Source organism: Panthera leo, chromosome C1 (assembly GCF_018350215.1).
Source record: "Panthera leo isolate Ple1 chromosome C1, P.leo_Ple1_pat1.1, whole genome shotgun sequence".
NCBI classification, from domain to species: Eukaryota; Metazoa; Chordata; class Mammalia; order Carnivora; family Felidae; genus Panthera; species Panthera leo.
Window position 1 is genome coordinate 106,198,732 of NC_056686.1, and position 25,583 is coordinate 106,224,314.

At 41.7% G+C, this 25,583-nt stretch overlaps 1 protein-coding gene across 1 annotated transcript in view; it reads right to left on the bottom strand.

Moving 5' to 3' along the window:
- Window positions 1-18,256, bottom strand: part of HRNR (hornerin) — a 34,388-nt gene extending 16,132 nt beyond the window's left edge. The window contains exons 1-3 of the mRNA XM_042948647.1: window positions 18,119-18,256; window positions 13,278-16,440; window positions 12,918-13,204 (exon numbers count right to left, since the gene is read on the bottom strand). Coding sequence (XP_042804581.1) covers window positions 12,918-13,204; window positions 13,278-16,440; window positions 18,119-18,256 — 3,588 coding nt within the window. The remainder of the gene's footprint in view (window positions 1-12,917; window positions 13,205-13,277; window positions 16,441-18,118) is intronic.
- Between the last annotated feature and the right edge of the window lie 7,327 nt (window positions 18,257-25,583).

The following is a 25,583-nucleotide window of genomic DNA, read 5'->3' on the forward strand; positions in this document are numbered from 1 at the left end:
CAGGGCCCTTTGAGAGATGTCTCAGATAACAGTAGTGAGTGGGCTGAGCTCATTTTCTTCCTCTAAGTTCCTTCCACCCCCACCTCCTCATGCACACACTCCTTCAGCCAGCAGTCTGATACACATTTGTTATTAACAGCTATCAATTTGTTATTACCAGCTGCTTATTGCCTGTTACTTTATTCTTGCTGCTAATTTTCCCACATTATGCTTCTCTCATTTTCTTTAGTCTTGTTGCCAAAAAATACCCCTATATTCTTAATTCTTTCTTAGAATACTCCCTGCAACCCCTTGTTCTACCAGAACTCTGGTTTCCCTTTGATGATCCTGATTCCCTTCAGTCTACAAAGTGGAGCCTCTCTAGTCCTGGTGAGGTCAGTGTGGGCTAGCGGATGGATTGAGAGTGAGTTTTGCGGTCAGTCACACTTGAATTCAGACCTGAACTCCATCACAGGCAGACTGTGTGTCTTTGGCCTCATGATAATTTATAAAAATCTCAGTTTGCAAACCTTGGTTTAAGGATCTCTGCTCCAGAGAGTTGTGAGGTAAAAAAAGGGATATGTGACCTCACACTGATACATGGCTTCTAGTATATTCCATATTGTTATTTACTTTTACCCAAAAAGTTGGGGCTACTAGCAAGCCCATCTTTACTACAGTAATTGGAATGTGGAGGAAAATTTGGCTGTAACTTTATCCCTCTCGTCACACACATGCAGTTTGGGCTAAGGAGAGGTCCTGTACAGCTCTTTCCTTTCCTCCCATACCTGTAACCCTCACTAGGGATCATGAAGTGTCCGTGGTTAAAGCCTTCACTTTCCCTTGCACCTGCCCTGCCAGTTCCAAGCCCAGCGATTAATTTTATGACTATTATTCTAAATTCACTTTCTGTTATATTGTTTAAATCATTTTTGATCAGTTCGTTAGCTGTTGTTATTTCCTGGACGTTTTTCTGAGGGGAATTCTTCCGTTTTGTCATTTTGGATAGTCCCTGGAGTGGTGTGGGACTGCGGGGCACTTCCCCTGTGCTGTCTTGAATAACTTGCGTTGGTGGGCAGGGCCGCAGTCAGACCTGATGTCTGCCCCCAGCCCACCGCTGGGGCCACAGTCAGACTGGTGTGTGCCTTCTCTTCCCCTCTCCTAGGGGCGGGATTCACTGTGGGGTGGCGTGGCCCGTCTGGGCTGCTTGCACACTGCCAGGCTTGTGGTGCTGGGGATCTGGCGTATTAGCTGGGGTGGATCGGCAAGGTGCATGGGGGTGGGAGGGGCAGGCTCAGCTTGCTTTTCCTCCGGAGATCCGCTTCGGGAGGGGCCCCTCTTCTGTGGGCCTCTCGTCTGCACTTGGCTCCGGAGACTCCGTTCTGCTAGAACCGTCTTCTGGCGGTTTTCTGGGTTATTTAGGCAGGTGTAGGTGGAATCTAAGTCATCAGCAGGAGGCGCGGTGAGCCCAGCGTCCTCCTGCGCCGCCATCTTCCCAGGATCTCTCTGCCCTGCCAGTTCCAAACCCGCAGTTAACCTAACTCCATTTTCTCTGCTGCTCCTGCCAGGCTATTGAGTGTCGGCAGGTATCATATACTATGGTGTGTTAGCTGCTGCTGCACATTTGTGATGTGCAGCCTTATCTAAGCTCTGAAAACTGCCCAGCAGTCTGTTTTCTGGTTCCTGGTTGGTGCCCTTTGTCAGACCCTCAACAGGTATTTCACACTGTTTCTGCTTTTTTCAAGTCTCCCTCCCTCCCCCATCTTCCTTTTAGATCACTTCACCTCTTCCTATGTTAAGGTGGTGGAGTAATTGAATAAACATTAGGAGTCCAGTCTGGAGAAGACTGTTTCCTTGAATAAATGACACTGCAGACATTGAAAGGAAAAAAAAAATCACAAATCACCAAGGCTATATTTAGTGTGTTTATGTGGAAAAAGAGTGGTTTCCCCACAGGATTTTCATGCTTGTAGATGTTAGCATTGCAGACATCAAGAAGTTTTTTTATGTTAGGGAGTTAGAAGTTTACAGGAAAGGGCCCCAGGCTTCATTGATTTTGAGAGACTAATTCTAGGTAGAATATTCTTCCTTATTTTTTGCTTATTTCAGGGTGTAAAGACCTTTTTTCCTCTCCATCTGAGGGACCTGGTCGGCTTAGTCATAATTGTGGCTGGTTAAGGAGTTGGTTTTCTTTCTCCATAGGGGCCAATGGATATGAATTCTAAATTCTACTCTTCTGAAAGGAAAGCAGTAGATCACAGACCATTCAAATGCAGTTTGCTGGGCCTCATCGCCTAGAAGTTTTGACTCCCTGGGTGTGGGGTGGAGTCCCAAGAATTTGCCTCAGCCAATTCTGATGCAGCTCATCCTAGGACCCCTTTTTAGAACATTGACATAGTTATGTCTTCACTTATTTTTATCTCCTTTTTGCCTCAGAAGTGTGAGGTGCCCTGTTCCTTTTCAAGACTGATTTCTCTGTATGTGCTTTTGATTCCATTTTGTCACTTCTCAGTCCTTGGGCCAGCAGTGAATCCTTCTCTCTGGTACTGACTGTCTCACAGTCTCCTTCCCCTTGGCTTATAGATATTATTCATCTAGTAAATTTTTATTTAGTTTCCAGCATATGGTTTAATTGCCTTCTTTGCTGCTTCTCTCCTCCTGTCTATTCTTCTCTTTACCACCCTACTTCTTCAGGGGATCTTTCTTTTCCACACTGATTTTTAATAATAATTACAACCACCATAACAATAAGTGGTAAATAAGAATAGCCACTAACATATGCTCATTGATTACTATGTACTGGACACTTTTCTCTCGGGTTTCTTTTTTTTAAGTTAATTTATTTATTTTGAGAGAGAGCACACACCTGCACGTGCACGTGTGTGGGTGAGAAGAAGAGAGAGAGAGAGAGAATCACAAGCAGGCTCTGTACTGCCAAGCATGGAGCCTGATACTGGGCTTGAACTCATGAACCATGGAGATTGTGACCTGAGCTGAAACCAAGAGTCAGATGCTTAACTGACTGAGCCACCCAGGTGCCGCTGGACCAGACACTCTTCTAATTGCTTTACATATATTGACTTTGTAGCTGATATTCCACATTTCAGTTAAAAAATATTAGGACCTGATTATGGACTGTTTATTCAGTTATATTGATCTGCATTATGTACTCTTCTACCAATACCCTATCATTTTATTTACTATAACTTTATTAACTACATTTTATGTTCATGCCCATTACTTACTGGAATTCTTTTTGGTTCTGGAACACCACTTTCTTCTGCTTCTCTCCCTGCTTTGATTCATCTTTATCAATGTGCTTCACTGGGTTTTCTTTTCTGCTTGCTTCAACTCCATTTATGCCCATTAGAGCTTGCCTCCAGCTTGCTTTTCCTGCTACAGTTCCCAATACTCTCTTTTTGCCCTACATGCGTGAGCCAGAGACACCTGCTCTTTGGTCCCCAGCATACTATTTCCTTGATAACTTTGCATGGAGTTCCCCTTCTCTGCTGTAAAGTCTGGCAGTATTGCAACAGTGGATTTGTCCCAGCTCTGTGCCTCAGAGTACCTGCTGATTTAAGACCTTCAACACTTGGAATGCTCAAGCTTTGTAGATAAGGACCAAGCAGCAGCCAGGAAAGCTGCTCTGGGATAGTTCATCTACGGGGTAGAACACACAGGGCGAAGGAATCAGAGAGCATAGGAGTAGGTAGGGGGACAGGGAATTCTGGGTGTTGGGGGCAGTCGCTGTAAGATCTTTGTCTTTTAAAGAGTGTAACACTGTGGGTGGTTGTTTCTAATTAGTCCACAGTGAACTTCAAATGAGGCATACACTAAGGAGGACAAGGTCAGAAATGCCACCCCCTGGAATGGAACTTAATGAGGACCATTAAATGTGATGAGATAAATAAATGTGAGGACATGAGTTATCTGCAGCAGGGAACCTCCCTTGGAAATTGTTTCTAAGTGTGTTGCTGATGAGTGAGGGTATTTCTCAAGTGTCCCTCAAGGACATTAAGTATCCTTGTATTGAGGGCAAGAAAAGGGGAGTCAGGATTATTATTAGTTGGTGTGTCTTCCACAGTGCCCAGAAGAGGGAGCTGTTCTGGTTTGAGGTATCTGTATGGTTGGACCTTGAACAACACAGGTTTGAACTGCACTGCTCCACTTATGTGTGCATTTTTTGGGATAAATGTAGTACAGTACTATTAAATATATTTTCTCTTTTTAATGATTTTCTTAACATTTTCTCTAGCTTACTTTATTGTAAGAATGTTGTTATATAATACATATACAAAATATGTGTTATTTGAATGTTTATGTTATTGGTAAGGCTTCCGGTCAACAGTAGGCTGTTAGTAATTAAATTTTTGGATGAGCCAGAAGTTATATGCATATTTTCAGCTGTGCTTATTGGGGGGAGGTCAGCGTGCCTAACCTGCTTGTGGTTCAGGGGTTAACTGTAGTTGTTTAAAGAGAAATATTACTAGTGTGGAAGATGTGTTTGTCAGACAGATCTGGGTCTCAAACCTGGCTCTACTAATGTAAGGAACTCACTTCACCTTTCCTTTTTAATAAAATGAATATAAAAAACCTCTAGTCATAAGGTTGTAATGAGAATGAAACTAAGCAATAAATAATATATTTAATAATACATATAAAACACATACTTTAATATTCCCAGCTCACATGGTACTCAATAAAGATGTTAATTTCGTACTCTTTTCCCTTTTAGGGAAAATTGTTAAAATCACCAGGTTACCATAACATGATAGGGCAACCTTTTGAGAATAAAACTCTTTTGCTCTTGAGCTCATTTAACAACCTCTGATAATCTCTTAAATGAATCTATCCAGTGGGAGGGGATATCCTGTGGTGGACAACTGTTTCCTGTTCACAATGCATGTGTATTTTGTAGTTAGTGAATTAGATCCTTAAGGCTTTGTTTAGTATGAATCTGTCTCTCAGAGCTTGATTACATCTGAGTGTACAGAAAAAAAAAATCAACTTTCTTCATCTTCAGAAGTGAGGTCTAGACTCTGGACAAGGTATTGAGACCCTATTAGATACTGCCTGAAACAATTACCTCACCCTTTTCTACCCTTTAGATTCTGTGGTTCTAACAAAGAGAAGAGAGACACATGAAAAATGGGCTTAGCTATACAACTAGGCATTTGCGTGAAATTTGTTTTCTCTTACTAGAATAATGTTTTTGCTCCTGAACTCTTGAAATTTGGAAGAGGCAAAGAATAAGGTTGGGCTGTTGCCTGGAAAAGGGGTCTGGGTTTGGCCATCATTCTTGTAGGCTCAGGTAGGATGCGCTCATGTTGCAGAGTTGATTAGACTCAGGAAAGCTGTTTCTTTGTAACTAAACTCACCAGGGACTGAAGTATGAAAACCAGAATGTCAAGAGGAAACCAGAAAGTCAGAAATGCACTGCCAGAAACACTAGGTGTCTATATTAGTGAATGGATTGTGAATGCTTTCTCTTTTTGGGAAAATTACAGGAAACCAAAATTTTCAGACAGCTCCCTGCTGAGTTTCAAGTTGAGCCAGAAAGTTGGTTGTATGATTCAGATGATGAATATCATCAGGCACTGATGTACTGATACATGTATTTCAACAGCTGGGACATGCTGGAGCAGATACGTCTGTGGACTAGCTTGTCAGAGTACTTTCTCTCTTGAGCAGTCCTTGATGGGCATTCTAACACTTATCTTTGGGCCCTCCTTTTTCTTGTGAAATAATTTGAGGTTTACAAGTTAAGTGTAGGGAGGGAATAATATAATTAACATTGTCTTGCTGAAGAAAACTTTTGGCTTTGTTATTCTTTTTTTTTTAATTGAAAAGCAGTTAAGTTTTTTAAGTTGGAAGCAAGTTTTATTCTTTCTTTTTTTCTTTTTCTCTTTCTTTCAAGTTTCTATTTACTTATTTGTTTGATATAACTTATTGTCAAATTGTCTTACATACACCCAGTGCTCATCCCAACAAGTGCCCTCCTTAATGCCCATCACCCACTTTACCTTCTCCCCCACCCCCTATCAACCCTCAGTTTGTTCTCAAGTTTCTACTTAAATTCTAGTTAGTTGTCATATAGTGTAATATTGGTTGCAGGAGTAGAATTCAGTGATTCATCACTTACATACAACACCCAGTGCTCATCAGGAATGCCTTCCTCAACACCCATCACCCTTCTCTCCAGAGATAACCACTATCCTGAATTTGGTGTTTCACATTCCCAAAAGGATTTTTATATTTACCAATTATGTACTAACCACAAACAATATATGGGATTGTTATATATGTTGTAAAGCTAAGTAAATGGTATACTATACACATAGTTTTACAACTATTTCACTCAATATTCTACTTTGGGGACTTGTCCATGTTGATACATATATCAAGTAGAAGCAGAAAACTTTTCCCTTCTTCCCTTCTAGGTTCCTTGGCTGCCCTACTAACTAAATTGACAGAAGACAGAGTAAGGTGAGAAAGATTTAATTTCATATGTATGGGAGCCCCAAAAAAATATGAGACTCAAAAGCAGTCAGGCAGTTGAGGCTTATATACCTACCATCCTGAGCTAAGGAGCCGCAGGTCTGGGGCTTCAGCGGGGAGGAAGGCAATTCACAGGAAGATGAGAAGAACAAATATGCCGTGCAGATCAAGTCTTTTTGGTATAAGAAGTTATCTCTGGTAATAGCTGTCTCCTGGGACAGATTTCAGTTGGTAGTATGTAAGTATCTAGGAATTTATCCATTTTGTCCAGATTGTTCAGTGTTGGCATATAATTTTTCAGTATTCTCTTATAATTGTTTGTATTTCTGGGGTGTTGGTTGTGATCTCTCCTCTTTCATTCATACTTTTATCTGCTTGGTTCATCTCTTTTCTTTTTGAGAGGTTTGGCTAGGGGTTTATCAATTTTGTTTATTCTTTCAAAAAACCAGCTTTTAGTTTCACTGGTCTGTTCTGTGTTTTTTTGTTTGTTTCTGTATTATTTATTTCTGCTCTAATTTTTATAATTTCCTTTCTTCTGCTTTGGGTTTTATTTGCTGCTCCTTTTCTAGCTCCTTTAGGTTGGAAAGTTTGGCTGTGTATTTAGGATCTTTCTTGCTTCTTGAGATAAGCCTGAATTGCAATGTGTTTTCCTCTTAGGATTGCCTTTGCTGCATCCAAAAGGGTTTGGATTGTTGTGTTTTCATTTTCATTTCCTTCCATGTATTTTTTAATTTGTTATTTAATTTCCTGGTTGACACATTCATTCTTTAGTAGGATGTTCTTTAACCTCCATGTTTTTGAGGGCTTTCCAAATTGTTTTCTTGCGGTTGATTTCAAGTTTCATAGGGTCGTGATCTGAAAATATGCATGGTATGATCTTGGTCTTTTTATAACTGTCGAGGGCTGATTTGTGACACAGTATGTGATCTGTTCTGGAGAATGTTCCATGTGCACTGGAGAAAATGTGTATTCTGCTGCTTTAGAATGAAATTTTCTGAATATATCTGTTAAGTACATTTGGACCAGTGTGTCATTCAAAACCATTGTTTTCTTGTTGATCTTCTGCTTAGATGATGATCTGTCCATTGTTGTAAGTGGGATATTAAAGTCTTCTATTATTATCAATTAATTTATTTGTGGTTAATTGATTTACATATTTGGGTGTTTTTCATGTTGGGGGCATAAATATTTACAAGTGTTAGGTTTTGATGTATAGACCCCTTAATTATGATATAATGCCCTTCTTTGTCTCTTGTTACAGATTTTGTTTTAAAATCTAGTTTGTCTGATATAAGTATGGCTACTCCAGCTTTCTTTTGACTTTGGTCTCCATTAGAACGATCAATGGTTCTCCATTCCCTTACTTTCAATATCAGTTACAGAATTTTTTTTTTTTTAATTTTTTTTTTAACGTTTTATTTATTTTTGAGACAGAGACAGAGCATGAACGGGGAAGGGGCAGAGAGAGAGGGAGACACAGAATCTGAAACGGGCTCCAGGCTCTGAGCCGTCAGCCCAGAGCCTGACGCGGGGCTCGAACTCGCGGACCGCGAGATCATGACCTGAGCTGAAGTCGGCCGCTTAACCGACTGAGCCACCCAGGCGCCCCAGTTATAGAATTTTTAAAATTCATCCTGACTATAGGTCTATGATCTCTGCAGCTAGGGTTTGTCTGGTGTCTTCTATGCTTTTTTTCAAACCCAGCTAGTAGTCTCATGACTGCTGTTCTAAATTCTTGTTCAGATATATATCTGTTTGAGCAAGTCCCTGGCTGTGATTTCTTCTTGACCTCTCTTTTGGGGAGAATTCCTCTGTCTTGTCATTTGGCTATGTTTTTTTTTGTTTGTTTGTTTTCTGTTTTTTTTTGTTTTTGTTTTTGTTTTTGTCTTTGCATGTTTTAAAAGCTTGTTATGTGTCCTTCACCTGAGAGTACTACTATGTTAGAAAGGGGTCATACACTGTCTAGGGCCAACACTCCAGGAAGTGTTTCTGGTGTATGCTGTGTGTGCTCTGCTGTTATATTCTGGCTGCTCTTTCCCACTGGTCAGTCCTCTGCAGAGCTCCTCCTTATTTGCAGTGGTGAAATGTTTGGGACTTTAAGTAGGTGTGCTTTGATTTGTTTGTTGAAGTAATCCTGGGAAAAGAAAGAGGGAGTAGTTTGATTCCATTAGGAACAGGAACAGAAAAAAATCCAACAGGGAATCAAAAAACCATAAGGCTGATTCCAAGGAAAAATAAAGAAAAAAAAAAAGGAAAAAAAAGCAGAAGGAAAAAAGAAAAGGATAAAAAAGCCTGATTCAAAAAGAAAAAAAAAAAAGGAAGGAAATGACAAAAACCTAATTAGAGACTATGAACCTGATTCCAAAAGAAAAAAAGAAAATGGTAAAAATGAAAAAAAGAAAAAAAAGAAAAAAGTTTTCTGTTGGTGCCTGGGGGTGGTGGTGGCTGTGCTGGCTCAGTGTCAGTCTTGCCTCAATAAATAAACAGTTGCCAGGCATGGTGGGGCAGGGTTTGGTGTAAGTGGGTCCTACTTTACTGGGGGCTGCTGTGTTGATCCCACTGTGTTGGTGTTGGGGAGAAATGGCTCCACCCCAATCTCTAGTCATCAGCTGGGGACCTCAACCCCTGCTGTTCAGGCAGCCCTCGAGGATTAGTGGGGGAAGTCACCTCGCCTGTGCCAAAACTGTCTTGCATTTCTCTTACATTTTTTCTTTGGTGCGTGTGTGGGATTAAAAACCTAAAATCTTAAGGACCCAGCACTTGGTGCGCAGCTGGGATTCAAAATCCAAAGTGATAAGTGACCGGCATGGCATGGATCCACTCCCCTCCTCTGGAGTAGAGTCTCTCTGTCCTGCTGATGAAAGGCCTTTGGCTGGCACCTGCAGGGTCTTTTGTCCTTGGGGAGGCAATAAATCCTCTTCTAAGAGGAAGGGGACTGTTTTCTCCCTGTGCATCCCAGAGATTGCTACACCACACTATGCACTCTGGGGCTAGCTCCCTCCTCCCCAGGAGTGCATGCCATGGCTCCACTCCAGAGAAAATTGCACACTTCCAAAGCTTCCAGGTTGGAGCTCCAAAATCTGTTTGCAAAAAAGAATTGGGACACTCAGTATTTCCAGCTCCCTGGTCCGTGGTCCAGAGAGGTTTTCCTCTTGTGCTAACTCGATGCTGCACTTTCTCAACCCCTCTCTTCTCTCCCTTTTGTGTCTCCACAGAAAGTGTTTCCTCCCCTCTACAGCTCCGGCATTTTCTCTTCCCCAATTCATGTCTATGCACTTTGCATCTGCCAAGCTGTCTCCCTCCAACTGTGGAGATCCTTCTGCTGCTCCGCAAATCTATTTTCTGTGTGTTCCAAGTAATCTGACCTCAATACAGCTGTGTTTGAGGAATGAGAAAAACCCAAGGTCCCCTTACTTCTCCTCCATCTTAACTCTTCCTCCTGTGTTTCTTGTTTAAGACTTCAATCTACTTTGAAGTCATAAAAATACTGTCCTGTATTTTCTTTATTGTTTAAAAATTTTTGGCTTATCACACTTTAGGTCTTTATTTGGAACTGATTTTGTGTATGGCATATGAAATGGAGATATAATTTTTTTTCACATGGAAAACCAATGATCTTGGCACTATTTGTTGAATGGTTTGTCTTTTCCCACCGAAATGCAGAATCATTACTAATATAAGTCAAGTATGCATGGGTCTGTTTCTGGATCTTCCACTGTTCTATGTGTCTGTTCTTAGAATAGTTCCACACTGTCCTGAATAATGTAACTTTGTAATATTTTGATATCTGATAAGATGACATTCCTTCTCCTTATTTAAAAATTGTCCTGGACATTTTTAATTCTTTGCTCTTCTATATAAATTTTAGAATTAGTCAAGTTTCACAAAAAGCCTTGTGGAGACTTTAAACAAAATCAACTTTATTGAGCTGTAGTTTTCATATTATAAAGTGCATATGTAATTTATGCACTGTGTAGAATAATTCCCATTACTTTTGGCTCCCTTGTGTTCCTCTTTCTAGCCAGTTATTAAGTTCATAAGTTCTCTCATTCTGAGTTAACCACTGACCTACGTTCTGTTTTTCTATTTGTCTTTAGTAACTTTCATATAAATGGAATCATATTGTATGTACTCTTTTGTGTTTAGCTTTTCTTTTTAAAGTTTTTATTTATTTTGAGAGAGTGCAAGCAGGGGATGGGCAGAGAGAGAGAGGGAGAGAGGGAATCCCAAGCAGGCTCATTGCTGTGAGTGTGAAGCCCATCGTGGGGCTCGATCCCACAAACCATGATATTGTGACCTGAGCCAAAACGCCAAAACGAAGATTTGGACGCTTAACTGATTGAGCCACCCAGGTGCCCCTGTGTGTAGCTTTTTTTGATCAATATAATGTTTTTGAGGTTAATCCATATCATGTTTGTTAATTCTTTTTTCCTTCCTAAATAATGTTTCATTATATGACAATACCACAGTTTGTTTATCTATTCATTCGTTGGTGGACATTTGGGTTGTTTCAAGTTTTGGGCTGTTATTAAAGCTGTTATGAACATTCATGTAAAAATCTTCATGTGGACATACGTTTTAATTCCACCTAAGATCTGAGTTGATGGGTGATATAGTCAGGTATATTTAACCTTGTAAGAAATCGCCACACTATTTTCCAAAGTGACTGTGTCATTTTATTTTTTCACTTGTTACATCTACACTTGGTGTTGCTAGTATTTTTAATTTTGGCCATTCTAATGGGTGTGCAATAGCATCTCATCATTCATTTGCTCATTCATTTTGAGAGAGAGAATGTGAGCAGGGGAAAGACAGAGAGAGAAGGAGAGAGAGGATCCCAAGAAGGCTGTGTTGTCAGGGAGCCTGACTCAGGGCTCAATCTCATGAACTGTGAGATCATGACCTGAGCTGAAATCAAGAGTTGGATTCTTAACCAGCTTAACAGGTATCCCTCGTGATGTTTTAAGATGTTGTTGACTAATAACATTGAACATATTTTTATGTGCTTATTGGCTATTTGTACATTTTTTTTTTTTGTGAAATGTCCATTCAGATCTTTTGCTCATTCTTAAATCGAGTTGTTTATCATTAAATTTTAAAATTCTTTGTCTATTCTGGGTTGTTTGTGAAGGACAGGACCTTGGAAAATAGCTATTTGAGTTAGTTTCTAGTTTGACTACCTGTGTGTGAGAAGTAAAACAAAGCAGGGATGAGACAGACTTTAGTATATGATCATCATAATTTGCTGTCAATTTTAATGATATCCAGTTATTTGAATCCAAAGACTTGAAACAAATATATTATAGTCAAATCAAGGAGCAATATAGCAGTGGCAGATAGTCTTCCTTTCCATCTGGGCATAAATGATGTTTTCCTACACAGAAAGACCAATGAACTACAAAAGTAGGTTGGAGACAGTATATTTCCATGCTATTGCTCTTCCTTTTTTAACCTGGAGCAAATCCTTAGGAGGAGGGGGCAAGAGCTTTATTGCTGAAACCAAGTTAGAGTCCACATTTGTATCCTTTAATCATGAAAATATCCATCCCTGCTCTTTAAGAAAGAATGCTTTTATTCACTGGTGAGGGAGAAGCTCCTAGTGCCACTTTTTAATGCCATTTGTTAGCTTATTGATTAAAGATTTACCCAAGAATAGGGTCTTGGTGGTTTTGATGGGCAAAGAAACTACCAACGCTGTGCTTTTCCTTTTAGGATCTTCTCCATTCCATCACCATCCAATGTGGGGAGCACCAAAAATTATGATCCATGTTTCTGTAAGAGAGGCTTTGGCTCCAGAACTGGTAATGCATTTCTAATACTTTGTTCTTTAGGGGTGAAAGTTTGGCTTTGGCATCTTAAAATGACTAATGAGCTCTTGAAATGATATCTCAACTAAACCCCGTGCTCCTCATATGCTTTGTATTATTCTTTCAAATGTAGTCCCACACATAATTTGTTCAACTCAGTATTTCCTAACAAAGTGCTCACATATCCTACATTCTCTGAGGAGGGAACCTTAATAACAAGGAATAGAGTACAGTTACGTGTTTAGAAGAAGAAACAGATACACCCACTTTTAAAAGAAGTTTTATAATGAATTGCTTATCTGTAACAGTGCTGTATTTCTTAAATGGCTACTTGAATGAATTTCACTTCTATTTATTATTTATCCTTAGAATTGGCACGCTGCTCTTGGATATATTCATAGAGTGGTGTGCTGCTGTGGAAATTATGGGAACTTGGGCCGGTACTTCCCCCTGCACAGTTATCTCCTCCTCTTTTATAACAGTAGTCACCTTGTCTGTTATCCTCCTTGCAAATTAACAATGTATTGGTAGTGTTGGATCTAGACTGTCCAAAAGAGGGTATCAGTTGTCCAGAGCTACAATTCGAGGAGCTTTCTACTTGTCTGTAACTGCTTCCTGATTGCCCTTCATTACAGTTTGATTCGATGAAGCCAGATTCCCATGGACCTTGGCTCCATCCTTGGCTTTGTTGCATACATGTTCTTGATTGTCCATGAATACTCTCATATACATCAGGCCCACTACCTGATAGGCTGTAACACCTACTTCTTTCTTTTTGGCCGCACCCTGACCATTCCTGGCTATTTCTTCTTGATTGATTAGGGATTGAGCCCATATGGGGTCTGTTGTATTCATTATGAGTTCCACTTGAACTTGACCTATATCTCCCTTGTTGCTCATAGCTAGAACACTGACCAGATCTAGAACCACATTGTCCAGAGGTAGATGAGTGACATGAGCCATACCTATATTGCTCAGAGCTAGAACACTGACCAGATCTAGAACCACACTGCTCAGAGCTAGATGAGTGACATGGGCCAGACCCATATTGTTCAGAACTAGAACATTGACCTGAGCTAGATCTGTGTCGTCTACAGCTAGAAGATTGACCTGATCCAGACCAATGTTGTCCAGAGCCAAAAGACTGACCTGATCCAGACCCATTCTGGCCATAGCTAGACGACTGACTAGATCCAGACCCATATTGCCCAAAGCCAGAAGACTGCCCTGACCCAGACTCATGGTAACCATATTGAGAGGACTGACCTGAGCCAGATCTATGTTGGCCATGGCTAGAAGACTGTCCTGATCCAGATGCATGTTGCCCGCAGCTTGATGACTGTCCTGAAGCAGAACCATATTGTCCATAGCTAGAGGATTGACTTGAGCCAGAACCATGTTGACCATGGCCATAAAACTGTCCTGATCCAGACCTGTGTTGACCATAGCTAGAAGATTGACCTGATTCATAGCCATGTTGCCCAAAGCCAGAAGACTGACCTGATCCAGACCCATGCTGGCCATAGCTAGAAGATTGACCTGATTCATAGCCATGTTGCCCAAAGCCAGAAGACTGACCTGATCCAGACCCATGCTGGCCATAGCTAGAAGACTGACCAGTTCTGGACCCATGTTGCCCAAAGCCAGAAGACTGACCTGATCCAGATGCGTGTTGACCACAGCTTGATGACTGTCCAGAAGCAAAACCATGTTGTCCATAGCTAGAGGATTGACCATATCCAGATTCATGCTGTGCAGAGCTTGATGACTGACCTAAGCCAGATCCATGCTCAGTGCCAGAAGACTCTCCTGAGCTATATTCATGTTGCCCAAAGCTAGAAGACTGACCTGATCTAGACCCATGATGCCCCAAACCAGAAGATTGGCCTGATCCAGACCCATGATAGCCATATCTAGAGGACTCACTTGAGCTAGATCTGCGTTGACCATAGCCAGAAGACTGTCCTGTTCCAGATGCATGTTGACCACATCTTGATGACTGTCCAGAAGCAGAACCATATTGTCCATAGCTAGAGGATTGACCTGATCCAGAACCATACTGACCATAGCCAGAAGACTGTCCTGATCCAGACTCATGATGACCAAGGCTAGAAGATTGACCTGATCCAGACCTGTGTTGCCCAAAGCCAGAAGACTGGCCTGATCCAAACCCATGTTGGCTGTGGCTAGAAGACTGACCTGATCCGGACCCATGGTGCCCAAAGCCAGAAGACTGACCTGATCTGGACTCATGATGACCATATCTAGAGGACTGACTTGAGCCAGATCTGTGTTGGCCATGGCTAGAAGACTGTCCTGATCCAGATGCATGTTGCCCACAGCTTGATGACTGTCCTGAAGCAGAACCATATTGTCCATAGCTAGAAGATTGACTTGAGCCAGAACCATGTTGACCATGGCCATAAAACTGTCCTGATCCAGACCTGTGTTGACCATAGCTAGAAGATTGACCTGATTCATAGCCATGTTGCCCAAAGCCAGAAGACTGACCTGATCCAGATGCGGGTTGACCACAGCTTGATGACTGTCCAGAAGCAGAACCATGTCCATAGCTAGAGGATTGATCATATCCAGATTCATGCTGTCCAGAGCTTGATGACTGACCTAAACCAGATCCATGCTCAGTGCCAAAAGATTCTCCTGAGCTAGACTCATGTTGCCCAAAGCCAGAAGATTGACCTGATCCACACCCATGATGGCCATACCTAGAGGACTGACTTGAGCCAGATCTGTGTTGGCCATAGCCAGAAGACTGGCCTGATCTGTGTTGGCTGTGGCTAGAAGATCGACTTGAGCCAGACCTATGTCGTCCATAGCTAGTAGACTCTCTTGACCCAGACCCATGTCTACTGTGGCTAGAAGATCGACTTTGGCGAGACCTATGTCGTTCATAGCTAGAAGACTCTCCTGAACCAGACCTATGTCGGCTATGGCTAGAAGACTCACCTGAGCCATATCCATAGTGTCCACAGCTTGATAACTGTCCTGAAGTAGAACTATTTTGTCCATAACTAGAGGATTGGCCTAAGCCAGACCCATGTTGCCCAAAGCCAGAAGACTGACCTGAGCCAGATCTATGTTCATAGCCAGAGGACTGACCTGATCCAGATGCATGTTGTCCACAGCTTGATGACTCACCTAAACTGGATCCTGAGCTAGACTCATGGTATTTCTGACTAGAAGATTGATTAGAACCAGATCCATATTTTCCATAATTAGAGGAATGGCCTGACCAAGACCCTTGATTTTGTCTTCCACAACTCCCTGGATAACCACCTGAGTTGGATTCATGGTATTTTTGCCTAGAAGAATAACTGGAGCCAGAACCATATTGTCCATAGCTAGAAGACTGTCCAGATCCATGTTCTTCGTGACTGTGGTTAGAAGACTGTCCTGAGCCAGACCCATGGTGACCAGAGGCAGAGGACTGAACCGAGCCAGACCCATGCTTTTGTCTTCCATACCCTCCTGACTGACTAGAGCTGCTGCTATGTTTTCTCTGAGTAGAGGACTCATAGGAGCTTGAATGAGTTTTGCCATTGCTTATGGACTGGCCTGATTCAAACCCATATCCCTCATAACTTGAAGACTCTCTTGATTCAGAACCCTGTTTCTGTTGTCTACCAAGTCCCGATTGACCACTTGAATTGGATCTGTGTTGCCTCTGACCAGAAGAATGACTCTCAGATCTCTCTTGCTGATGAGAGCCATGCTTGTTTTTCTTACTATCCTTGAAGTGGCCTGAACTTGACTCTCTCCTTTCCCCAGAGCTTTGCCTGTGCTCTGAACTAGATAAGCCTCCTTGATGACCCATTCTTCTGGAGCTGGACCCAGGCCTGTGTTTAATCCTTCTTCTGGAGCCCCCAGAATAGGAATTATTCTCTTCTGTACTTGACCCTGAATGACCTTGCCTTCTGTCCTCCTCTTCTGTTTCATTCTGTTCCTCTTGGTACTGGTGACTGTGGTCTGTCTGCTTTGACCCTGAAGCTTGGCAGTAATCTTGGCCGATGATTTTATTACAAGCCTGAGCCAATTTGAATATCATCAGAAGATACTCAGTAAAATCCACTTTCTTGTCATGATCTTGATCCAGATTTTGCATGATGATATCCACAGTGTCTGGATCATCTGGATTCTGTATAGGAGCAAGGTACAAGGGACAGCTATGTCACTGTGGACAACACACACCCAGTAATCCATTTGAAAGAAGACTGTAGAAATGTGAACGCTTGGTTTACTTAGGTGGAGCTCAACCACCTAGTCCTTTAGGCTGGAGTGTTCTATCCTGAGCCAAAAGAAAGAAAGAAAGAAAGAAAGGAAGGAAGGAAGGAAGGAAGGAAGGAAGGAAGGAAGGAAGGAATACATAATAAGCAATGAAGTGAGAATTTGCTAGAAGAGGATGCAACTGAAAGATGTTAGTGAACAAGGAAATTGATTATATTTTGTGAGCAATAGGTTAAATATGAATGATTAACATAATTATATATGACTTTTCTTTATTTGCCCAGTTATTCATTAACTCATTCAAAACAAAGATTTTTTTGCACCTACTATCTGCTTAGCATTGAGTTAGCTGCAGGGGATGAAGCAGTGAAAAAGTTTGTTTTCTGCCAAAATGGAAATTAAAGTTTAGTGGCTCAGACACACAAACTTAAAATTACAGTGTATTGTGATAATGTTTTAGAGAGTACACCAGAGGGGAACCAGTGGGGGTTTAAGGAAGGTTAATGAGAGGAAGTAATGTCTTTTGAAGTATTAGTTGGGCTTGGACAAATGAAGGGGTAGGAAAGAAAGGAGAGGGGACACGAGTTTTCCAGGCAGAGGGAACAACAGAGCTGGAGGTTAGAGGACACATGGCTCATACAAGGAAGAAATTATGGATTGTTAAATTTTGAGTCTCAATAGTCAAGAGATACTGCTAGAGAAACAAACAGGGATAAGATCATGCCTTTTAAGTTATGTGAAGGAACTTTAGACTTTATTTATTTTAAAAGCTGAAGGATTTTGAATTGTGCCGTAAAATGTTTAGATTTGCACTTAAGGTTGAGATTGGGAGTAGAAGGTGGCCTGAGCCAAAGGACTAGCAATAGTGATGGAGAGAAATGGGCAGTTTTGAGAGACTATTGATGAATTATATGGAGGGTAGAGGTGCTTGCTGAGAGAATGAGTTATGAATGGAACCAGATTTCTGCCTTGGGCAGAAGAGGAGAAAGTTTAGAGGGAAAATGATGAGTTTCATATCTGACGTACTGAATTTAAGACACCCATAGGAATCCAAATAAGAAATATTTAGTAGGCAGTTGGATATAATGAATTGATGATCAGGAGCTAGATCTAAGCTCCCAAATATTTATTTTCAGAGCTGACATTTTAAGATGTTGGTCACCATGTTTTATGATTTAGGAGGAAGATGCTAACTTTCTGAACTCTGAGGCCTTATAGTGTCAGAATCTCAAAAATAGGCAGTCAGTCAGGTCAGTCAGGATGTTCTGGGATGAAGAAAGACAAAGGGAAGAAGATGCATTTCATCTACTTTTTCTGAGAACTATCTAATTTTTTTTATTCCATAAGAATCACATAGATAGGATATTATATAACCTATGGATTTTATCTGTTCAGTAGGATCACTTCCCTTGGTCCTGTTAATGGAAACAATTGTGGGTCAACTTTTGATCATATTTCAAGCCTTTACCAAACCCTAATCTCTATCACCAAGTAGAGAGTCCTGTAGGAATCTGACAGATGTGACAAAAAGGTGGGAAGGAGTGAAGAAGAGAATTGTAGCTGTTTTCAGTCCTGAACTGGGTTCTTACCTTCAGAATTTGTTGAAACTCATTTTCCAAAAGTTCTTTCAGTTCTGCCTTATTCAATGTGTCACATTCCCCATCCTGGGTGGCATATTGGTAGAAAAGATCAATGACAGTGACAATGCCGTGTAGGAGTTTAGGCATCTTTTTGTAAATTTAACCTAAAGGAAAAAAAAAAAGGTGAGAGACCCACCTCTTATTACTCCTTTTTCTTGCTTAAATACATAAATAGTTACAATCATTTGTAGTATTTGTTCAGAATTAATTGGGCATGATTAATTTTATCCTGTTGAAATCAAGAACCAATCCAGAGTTGACAGACTTGTTCAAGCCATGTAGCAAGAGAGTGATGAAATTAGGAACAGAATCTGTATCTCTTATTTTCATTCCTGAATGAATGTAGGAGTAATGGCTTTCTGTTTTGAGCTTCCTGCTTCTACCAAGGATAATTTTATGAACATTGCTCTGGAGCTATAGAAATCCTGGGCGTGCCGATCCACCTACTTCCTCAATTCCTCTCTAGGTGCCAGCCACCACTATGGAGGGACAGGTCCTTCATCCACATGGCATGCCTGATTCCACCCAAGGGACACCAGTGACTAAGATAGACCCTCAAGACTTGTAGGTCAGAGGAAGTAGACAAGGTGAGCAACCACAGGCCTAGGTGGTAAAGAGCTGGGGGCAGCTGCTATTGGGCCCACTTCTGTTTTCATTCTCCAAACAGGGACCGACCCTCAGGCTTTGCTGATTATATAGCAGAGAGAAAAATCTCAGTAGTCCGGGAGCAACCTGTCTAGTGGATAATTAAGCCCCATGATCTTTAAGGAAATGACCCTGAAGAAAGAAGGTGCTATAATTCCCAGTCATCTCTTCATTTTCCTTCTCAGTAAAGTTAAAATTATATCAAAGTCCCCAATGTACATTAGAAAGAAGGCTGGTGTCCAGTGCCTCTTTGTCTTAGAGCACATACTGGATTTATGGCCCAAAGTACTCCTGTTCACTTACCTAGTTCACCAGAGGAACGAGTCGGATGGAGACTGGAATGGCTTACAGGGTGCTGCTAATTGGGGATAGTGGCCTTTTTATAGAGGGGATAATGGTCCATCTTAGGGAGGAGCTGTCCTGAGATGTCCTGATTCACCACAAATAAGCCCAGCTCCACCTCCGCCTCCATCTCCACCTTCCTGGTGATTGCCCTCTTACTTCCTTACATGCTCACCTGTGATTGCACTAGCAGTTCCCAAATCTGGGCTAGTATCAGCCCCACCTGCCAGAGTCTCTGGGCGATGCAGAAAGACCTTTGTGTATTCAACAAAGTATCTAGCATAATGCATCGATAGCCAATTATGTGGACTTTAATTGGAGTGAATGGAATGTGTGCAGGGACATCATGGACTGAATGTCCAACAATCATGGGACCTGATATTTCAAAGGAACCTTAAGGATCATCCAGTCAAACTCCCATTTTGAGCTGAATTTTCTTATATGGATTTCCAACCAGAGTATCATCCAGGATATTATTACCCATGATATAACCATTCCTCTTGAATCAATAATGACTGCACAGGCCTTCTTGTCTCTTTACCTAACCCTATTTACCAGACCTTAGTGGCCATTCTCAATATAGCTTTCGTTTTAACTACTGTTAACCTTAGGAAGAAATCCATGCTCTTTAGCAAGGTATCTCAGAAATAGCTACTGTTAATTATTTGGTGTATGTTCTTTCTGATGTATGCATGTGTGTGTACACACACAGACACATACCCTGATGTATGTGTTTATATCACTTCTAGATTATGAGCTCCTTGAGATCAGAGGATGGGCATTATTATCACCTGTGTCACCTGGAGACTCAGCACATTTCTTGGCACAAAGAAGTCCCCAATAAATGTTTGTCGAATTGAATTGAAAGAGGAGTGAGGGTCATGACTGTAGTGCTCTGCATTGATCAACTTCCACTTTTTCACAGGATTGGGGGCTGCCCTCTCTCTTGCTATCTTCACCTCAGAGGACATGATTTCACCTAAATATAAACTGAGTCCTAGGGCGCCTGAGTGGCTCAGTCGGTTGGGCGTCTGACTTCGGCGCAGGTCATGATCTCACGGTTCATGAGTTCAAGCCCCACATCCAGCTCTGGGCTGACAGCTCAGAGCCTGGACCCCACTTCAGATTCTATGTCTCCCTCTGTCTGCCCCTCTGCTGTTTGCACTCTGTCTCTCATATTGTCTCAAAAATAAGTAAACATTAAAAAAAATTCAAACTGAGTCCTAGGATTGGGAATCAACACATGCTTTCTGCTTATCCCTGCGACCTTACTCTGCATTTCATCCTTTCTGAACTATGCGTATAACATGGATGTCACTGAAGCTGGGTGAAGTCACATGGACTTAAAACTTGTGCAATACAATCATCAGGATTTGGGAAGGAGTGGTAGCAACTGTTGGTAAATGATAAATTACGTGATTCCAAATTCAACCATTATGATGCTCTGTGTTTTCTTCTAGGAGCTACCCAGAGGGCTGCACGGTCAGGATCCATGCTGTGGCCGTGTTTCTTCTGGATGCCTGATTTGGGCCACGTTGTCATGATTCCATCAGAGGAGTGAGCCTTTTGCAGGTGTGACTAAGACTGTGGGGGTGCAGGGGAGGTGGAGTTTGCTGAGTGAAGACTAATTTTCTGCAGGAGCCAGTGTTTGCCACAGAGGGACGAGGGGGTTGCTGGTGGAGACTAATCCAGGTGGATTAGTCTGGTGGAGAGGTGAATCATGCTGTCAGTGCCAGTGTTCTCCTAAATGAGGGGTCAGCAAACTTTTCCCGTAAAGGGCCAGATAGTATATATTTTAGGCTGTGTGGGCCAGACAGTCTTTTGCAGCTACCCAGCTGTGCTCTGATAGTATGAAAGCATCCACAGATGATATTTAAATGAATGAGCATGCCTGTGTTTAGTAAAACTTATTTATTGACACTGACTTATTGACGATTTAAATTTCATAATTTCACAGGTCACAATTTTTTCCAGCCACTTAAAAATGTAGAAAACGTTTTTAGCTTGTGGCCCATACAAAAAGTTGGTGACACACTGCCTATGGCATTCCTGACCCTCGTTTATATTTGTTTGTCAGGAAGATTCCCCAGGAGAGGAGTCTCAGAGTGAAGAAGAGGGCTGGGAAGGGTGGGACATCAGAACCACTAGTTCCCTTGAGTGAGAAAAGTGTGCATGTCTGTTTGTGAATGTCAGTGTGTGTGGTGGTAGGGAAAGGGACCAGAACAGGGTACCGCTGGGTGCTAATAAAAGGGAGGTACCTTTTGAGTTGATGTAAGGAAGAAATTTTTAACATCTGCATTGACTAAAAGTTCAATGAGCTTTTTGCAATGTAACTTAATTCATTGCTAGGGGCATTAAAGGAATTGTCATGTATCATATAAGCAGTTTTAGTCCTTTTGGGGCTATATTTTCTGAATACCCTCCGACATCTCCAACCAGAGTTATGTTGAGCTTTATTTCCTGGTTCGTGTGATGAAAACAAGAGGCATATTGAATGTGCATTTTAGCCTCTTTGCTCCCTTTTGAGCATTACTAATGTAAGAGTTGGACTAGGTTATCACAAACATCCTTTCCCACACAGAGAGTCATGATTTTACCAGAGCATGTGCTCCACAGTGAAAGGGTGGGCATGAAGATTTCCCCTCATGAATTTGGTTCATGGTTTTCCCTTTGGAGATGACAGGGTTCAGGAGAAGAGGTTTCTTATGGTATGTGTCACGTTTTAGGTTTTTCAGTACCTCCACATTTTGGCAGAAGAAAGAGAATTATGGTCCCCTTTATACCAAGCACAGTGCTTTGCATACTTACATTCATCATTTTATTAATCCCCACAACAAGTATATGATGTAGGTATTATTACCTCCATTTTGCAGATGATAAAACAGGCTCAGAGAAAATATATAACTTGTTTTAAGTCACTTAGCTATTAAGTGGAGAAGACAGGATTCAAACTCAAATCTGCTTCTTCCTAGGAATAGCCAGGGAGTAGGGGACTATTTGTGTCTTAGAAAAGGAAGGGTTTGGAGGCATCTCCTGAGGAACGGAGTGTTTGACCTAAAACAAACCAACCAACCAACCAACAAACAAACACACCCACAACAACCAACCCACCAACAAACAGATAAAACTGGTGAAGATCAGCAGGTGGAGTTCTCTTCCCATCCCAGTGCACTTGCGCTGCCCTTGTCCCTAAGGCAGTGTTCTTATAGCACCATCTGCTGGGTCTTAGGAAAGTTCTGCAGAAGGTCTTTTCCTGCCTGCCCTTTCTTTCCTCTCCCATCACATCCCCTATGCAATTCCTGGTGATTCTTAATAGCTTAGTGTTTACGAAGGAGGAGACTATGCAAAAACCAGGGACATAACAAGCAGAGAATACTGATGCTCATGACTTTGGGTTAAGGGGAGTCAAAAGAAGTTGGCTATAAATTAATACTTGTCAATAGCTTAGCATCTATTCTCTAGGGAGTAGGGCTGGCACAGTGATCCATCTTACAGCTCCAGCCCCAGGCCCTGGAACATAGCCTGCTTGAGTATTGGTCTTCCTTTTCAGCTGTTTCTCTCTCCTGTTGGTATTTTCCCTTTTCTCCTCCAAGTTCCAGAAGATGCTCCAGATGCTGGGAATCCAGAGCTCATTCTTACTTGCACCCCCTTATTTATTCTGTCAATACCTTTCTCTAGTGTGTGTTCATCTCCTTAACTTTCTGTCTGATGCTTTTATTGGCATGACCATTCATAGCCTGTATCCCTTGTTGCTGCCTACCTGAGGCTTTCTGCATGCAGGCTTGGTTGATCATAGTAGGCAGATGGGGGAGAGTGATGGAAAGTGCTCCTTGGGGACCCTCCAAGTGTTACATGTAGGTGACACAAAACACCTGCTAGCATGGGGGACATTGGGGATGGGGGTACATCTGAGCTTCAGGTATGGGAAGGGAAGAGCCAAGACATAGACAGAGAGCCCTTGGGTGTTGGGAGTCAGATCCAGAGCCTTTGCCTGTGTGTGCATGCGTGTGTGTGTGTGTGTGTGTGTGTGTGTGTGTGTGAGAGAGAGAGAGAGAGAGAGAGAGAGAGAGTGTGTGTGTGTGTGTGTGTGAGTGTGAGAGACAGACAGAGGGAGAGGGAAGGATATATTTTTTAAAATTTTTACTCAAATTCAAGTTTGTGAACAGTGTTATATTAGTTTCAGGCGTACAATATAGTGATTCAACACTTCTGTACAACACCCTCTGCTCTTCATGACAGGTGCACTCTTGATCCTCATCACCTATTTCCCCTGTCTCCCCGTCCACCTCCCTTCTGGTAACCATCAGTCTGTTCTTTATGCCTCCACATTTTGGCAGAAGAAAGAAAATTACGGTCCCCTTTATGCCAAGCACAGTGCTTTGCATGCTTGCATTCATCACCTATTTCCTGGTTTCTCTCTCTGTCCCTCTCTCTTTTTCAAGAGGGAGGCATACTTTAGTGTGAATGTGATGAGTATGACACTGATCAGGCCCCTTTTTCTTCTCTGACTTTCCTCCAGCGCTCTTTCCTCATGGACTCTGATGAAGCCATGCTGCTTCCTTGCTATTCTCTAAAACCTCCCAGGCATTCTCTTTCCTTAGGATTGCCATTAGGAATGCTTTCACCCCGAATATCCACTTGGTTTTATCCTTTATTTCCTTCAAGTGCTTGCTCAAGTGTTGCCTTCTAATAAGGCCTGCCTTGACCACTCCGTTTGGCACATGCTCCTAACATACTGTATGGTTGGCTTATTTATTATGCAGGGGTTTGAGCAGAGGAGAGACATGACCTGACTCACTGCTGTGATGATGCTTGACCGTGGGGAGCTGAGGTAGAACAAGGAAGATCAATCAGGTGAGAGGCAAGGGAATGGACGTAATCAGGGGTCTGGCTTGGATGACTGTGTGTATGGTGGTGTATGCACTAGGAAAAGCAATCAAGGAGAAAGAGGAGGCTTGAGATGAGGGGAGTGATGATGATTTCTCATCTAATTTATTCCCATCAGATCTTTCTACCTCTTCATAGCCTAACTCCATAGCGCTCCCTGTCCCTCACCTTTCATTTACTTGTCAACACTTTACAATCTGATTATTGCACCTCTTTCAGTCTTTCTTGAGGGCTCCTCTTCCTTGGCCAGTGCTTAAATGTTTTTGCTCTCCAGGGCTCCATCATTAATTTCTCTGCATGTTTGGGTCAGTTTCCAGCCTTCCCACTTATTAAGTAGAGTAGTGGAGCATGAAAGAGGCAAGACATATTGTTCATAAATTTTTATTGGCTATTTTTTTTGCATTTGCATAGTCTGAAACCAGAAGCTTGGAAGTTCGATCTGTAAACTCAAAGGAATTGCAGTCACAGTGATGTGATGATGCTGTAACACCTAATACATCTCCTTAAAGGATCATGTATAATATAGAAATTTGCAGAAATGTTAGAACTTGAACTCTCACACTTAACACTCTAATGAACTCCACGTAACAAAATTTTTTATAATATTATTAAAATTTAAACTTATACTGCTAACATGCTGAAGAAGACATACACATTATCCTTCAAAAGAAGGTTAATATTAAGAAGGATTAAAGTAGATTTACATTTTTAAAGGATTTTTTAAAGTTTATTTATTGAGAGAGAGAGAGAGAGAGAGAAGCAGAGAGAGAGAGGCAGGGAGAGGGAGAGGGAGAGAGAGAGAGAGAGAGAGAGAGAGAGAGAGACTCCCAAGCAGGCTCCACACTGCCAGTGTGGATCCTAATACGGGGCTTGAATTCACAAACCCACGAGATCATTACCTGAGCCTAAATCAAGAGTTGGCCACTTAACTGACTGAGCCACCCGGGTGCCCCAAATAATTTACATTTTTAAAGAAAAGGGGAGAGACATAACTCTGTCCTTAAAAAGGAGTTTTTACAATAAATTCCTGTACTTTATATTTTTCTTTTCATGTCTTTGCTTAGTTCCTCTTCTGCTGGTGTCTTACTTAAGATAATGTTCCCTTTGTTCTATTTATAGGGTAGAGTGTTGGTACAAAATATAGTAACACCTTGTTTTTTTGCTTGCTTTCATTGTTACCTGTTGTCTCAGAGCTGCCATTTTGATAAATATCCTCATCCTGTCTGTACCTTCCACTGTCCCTCAGCTGACTATGGTAAGATTCCTGTCTATGCCTTACATTAAGCCCCTTGGTTTTGGTACTAAATGACTAGTAATAGTTCTACTCTCCTATTCTTTTTGGGCCTTTGCTGTTACCAGATAGGTAAGAACTGGAGACCCGAGCTCTGCTTTTGTGAACTTGATTGCCCTCTGTTCATACCAAGATCACCTGGAGAACTGGACATTATGATGCTGCTTTCTATTTACTAGAATTGAGCTGATTGTGGATATAGCTCACTTAAGTGGGTATTACTATGTTTCTATCTTCCAGTGTCATCGA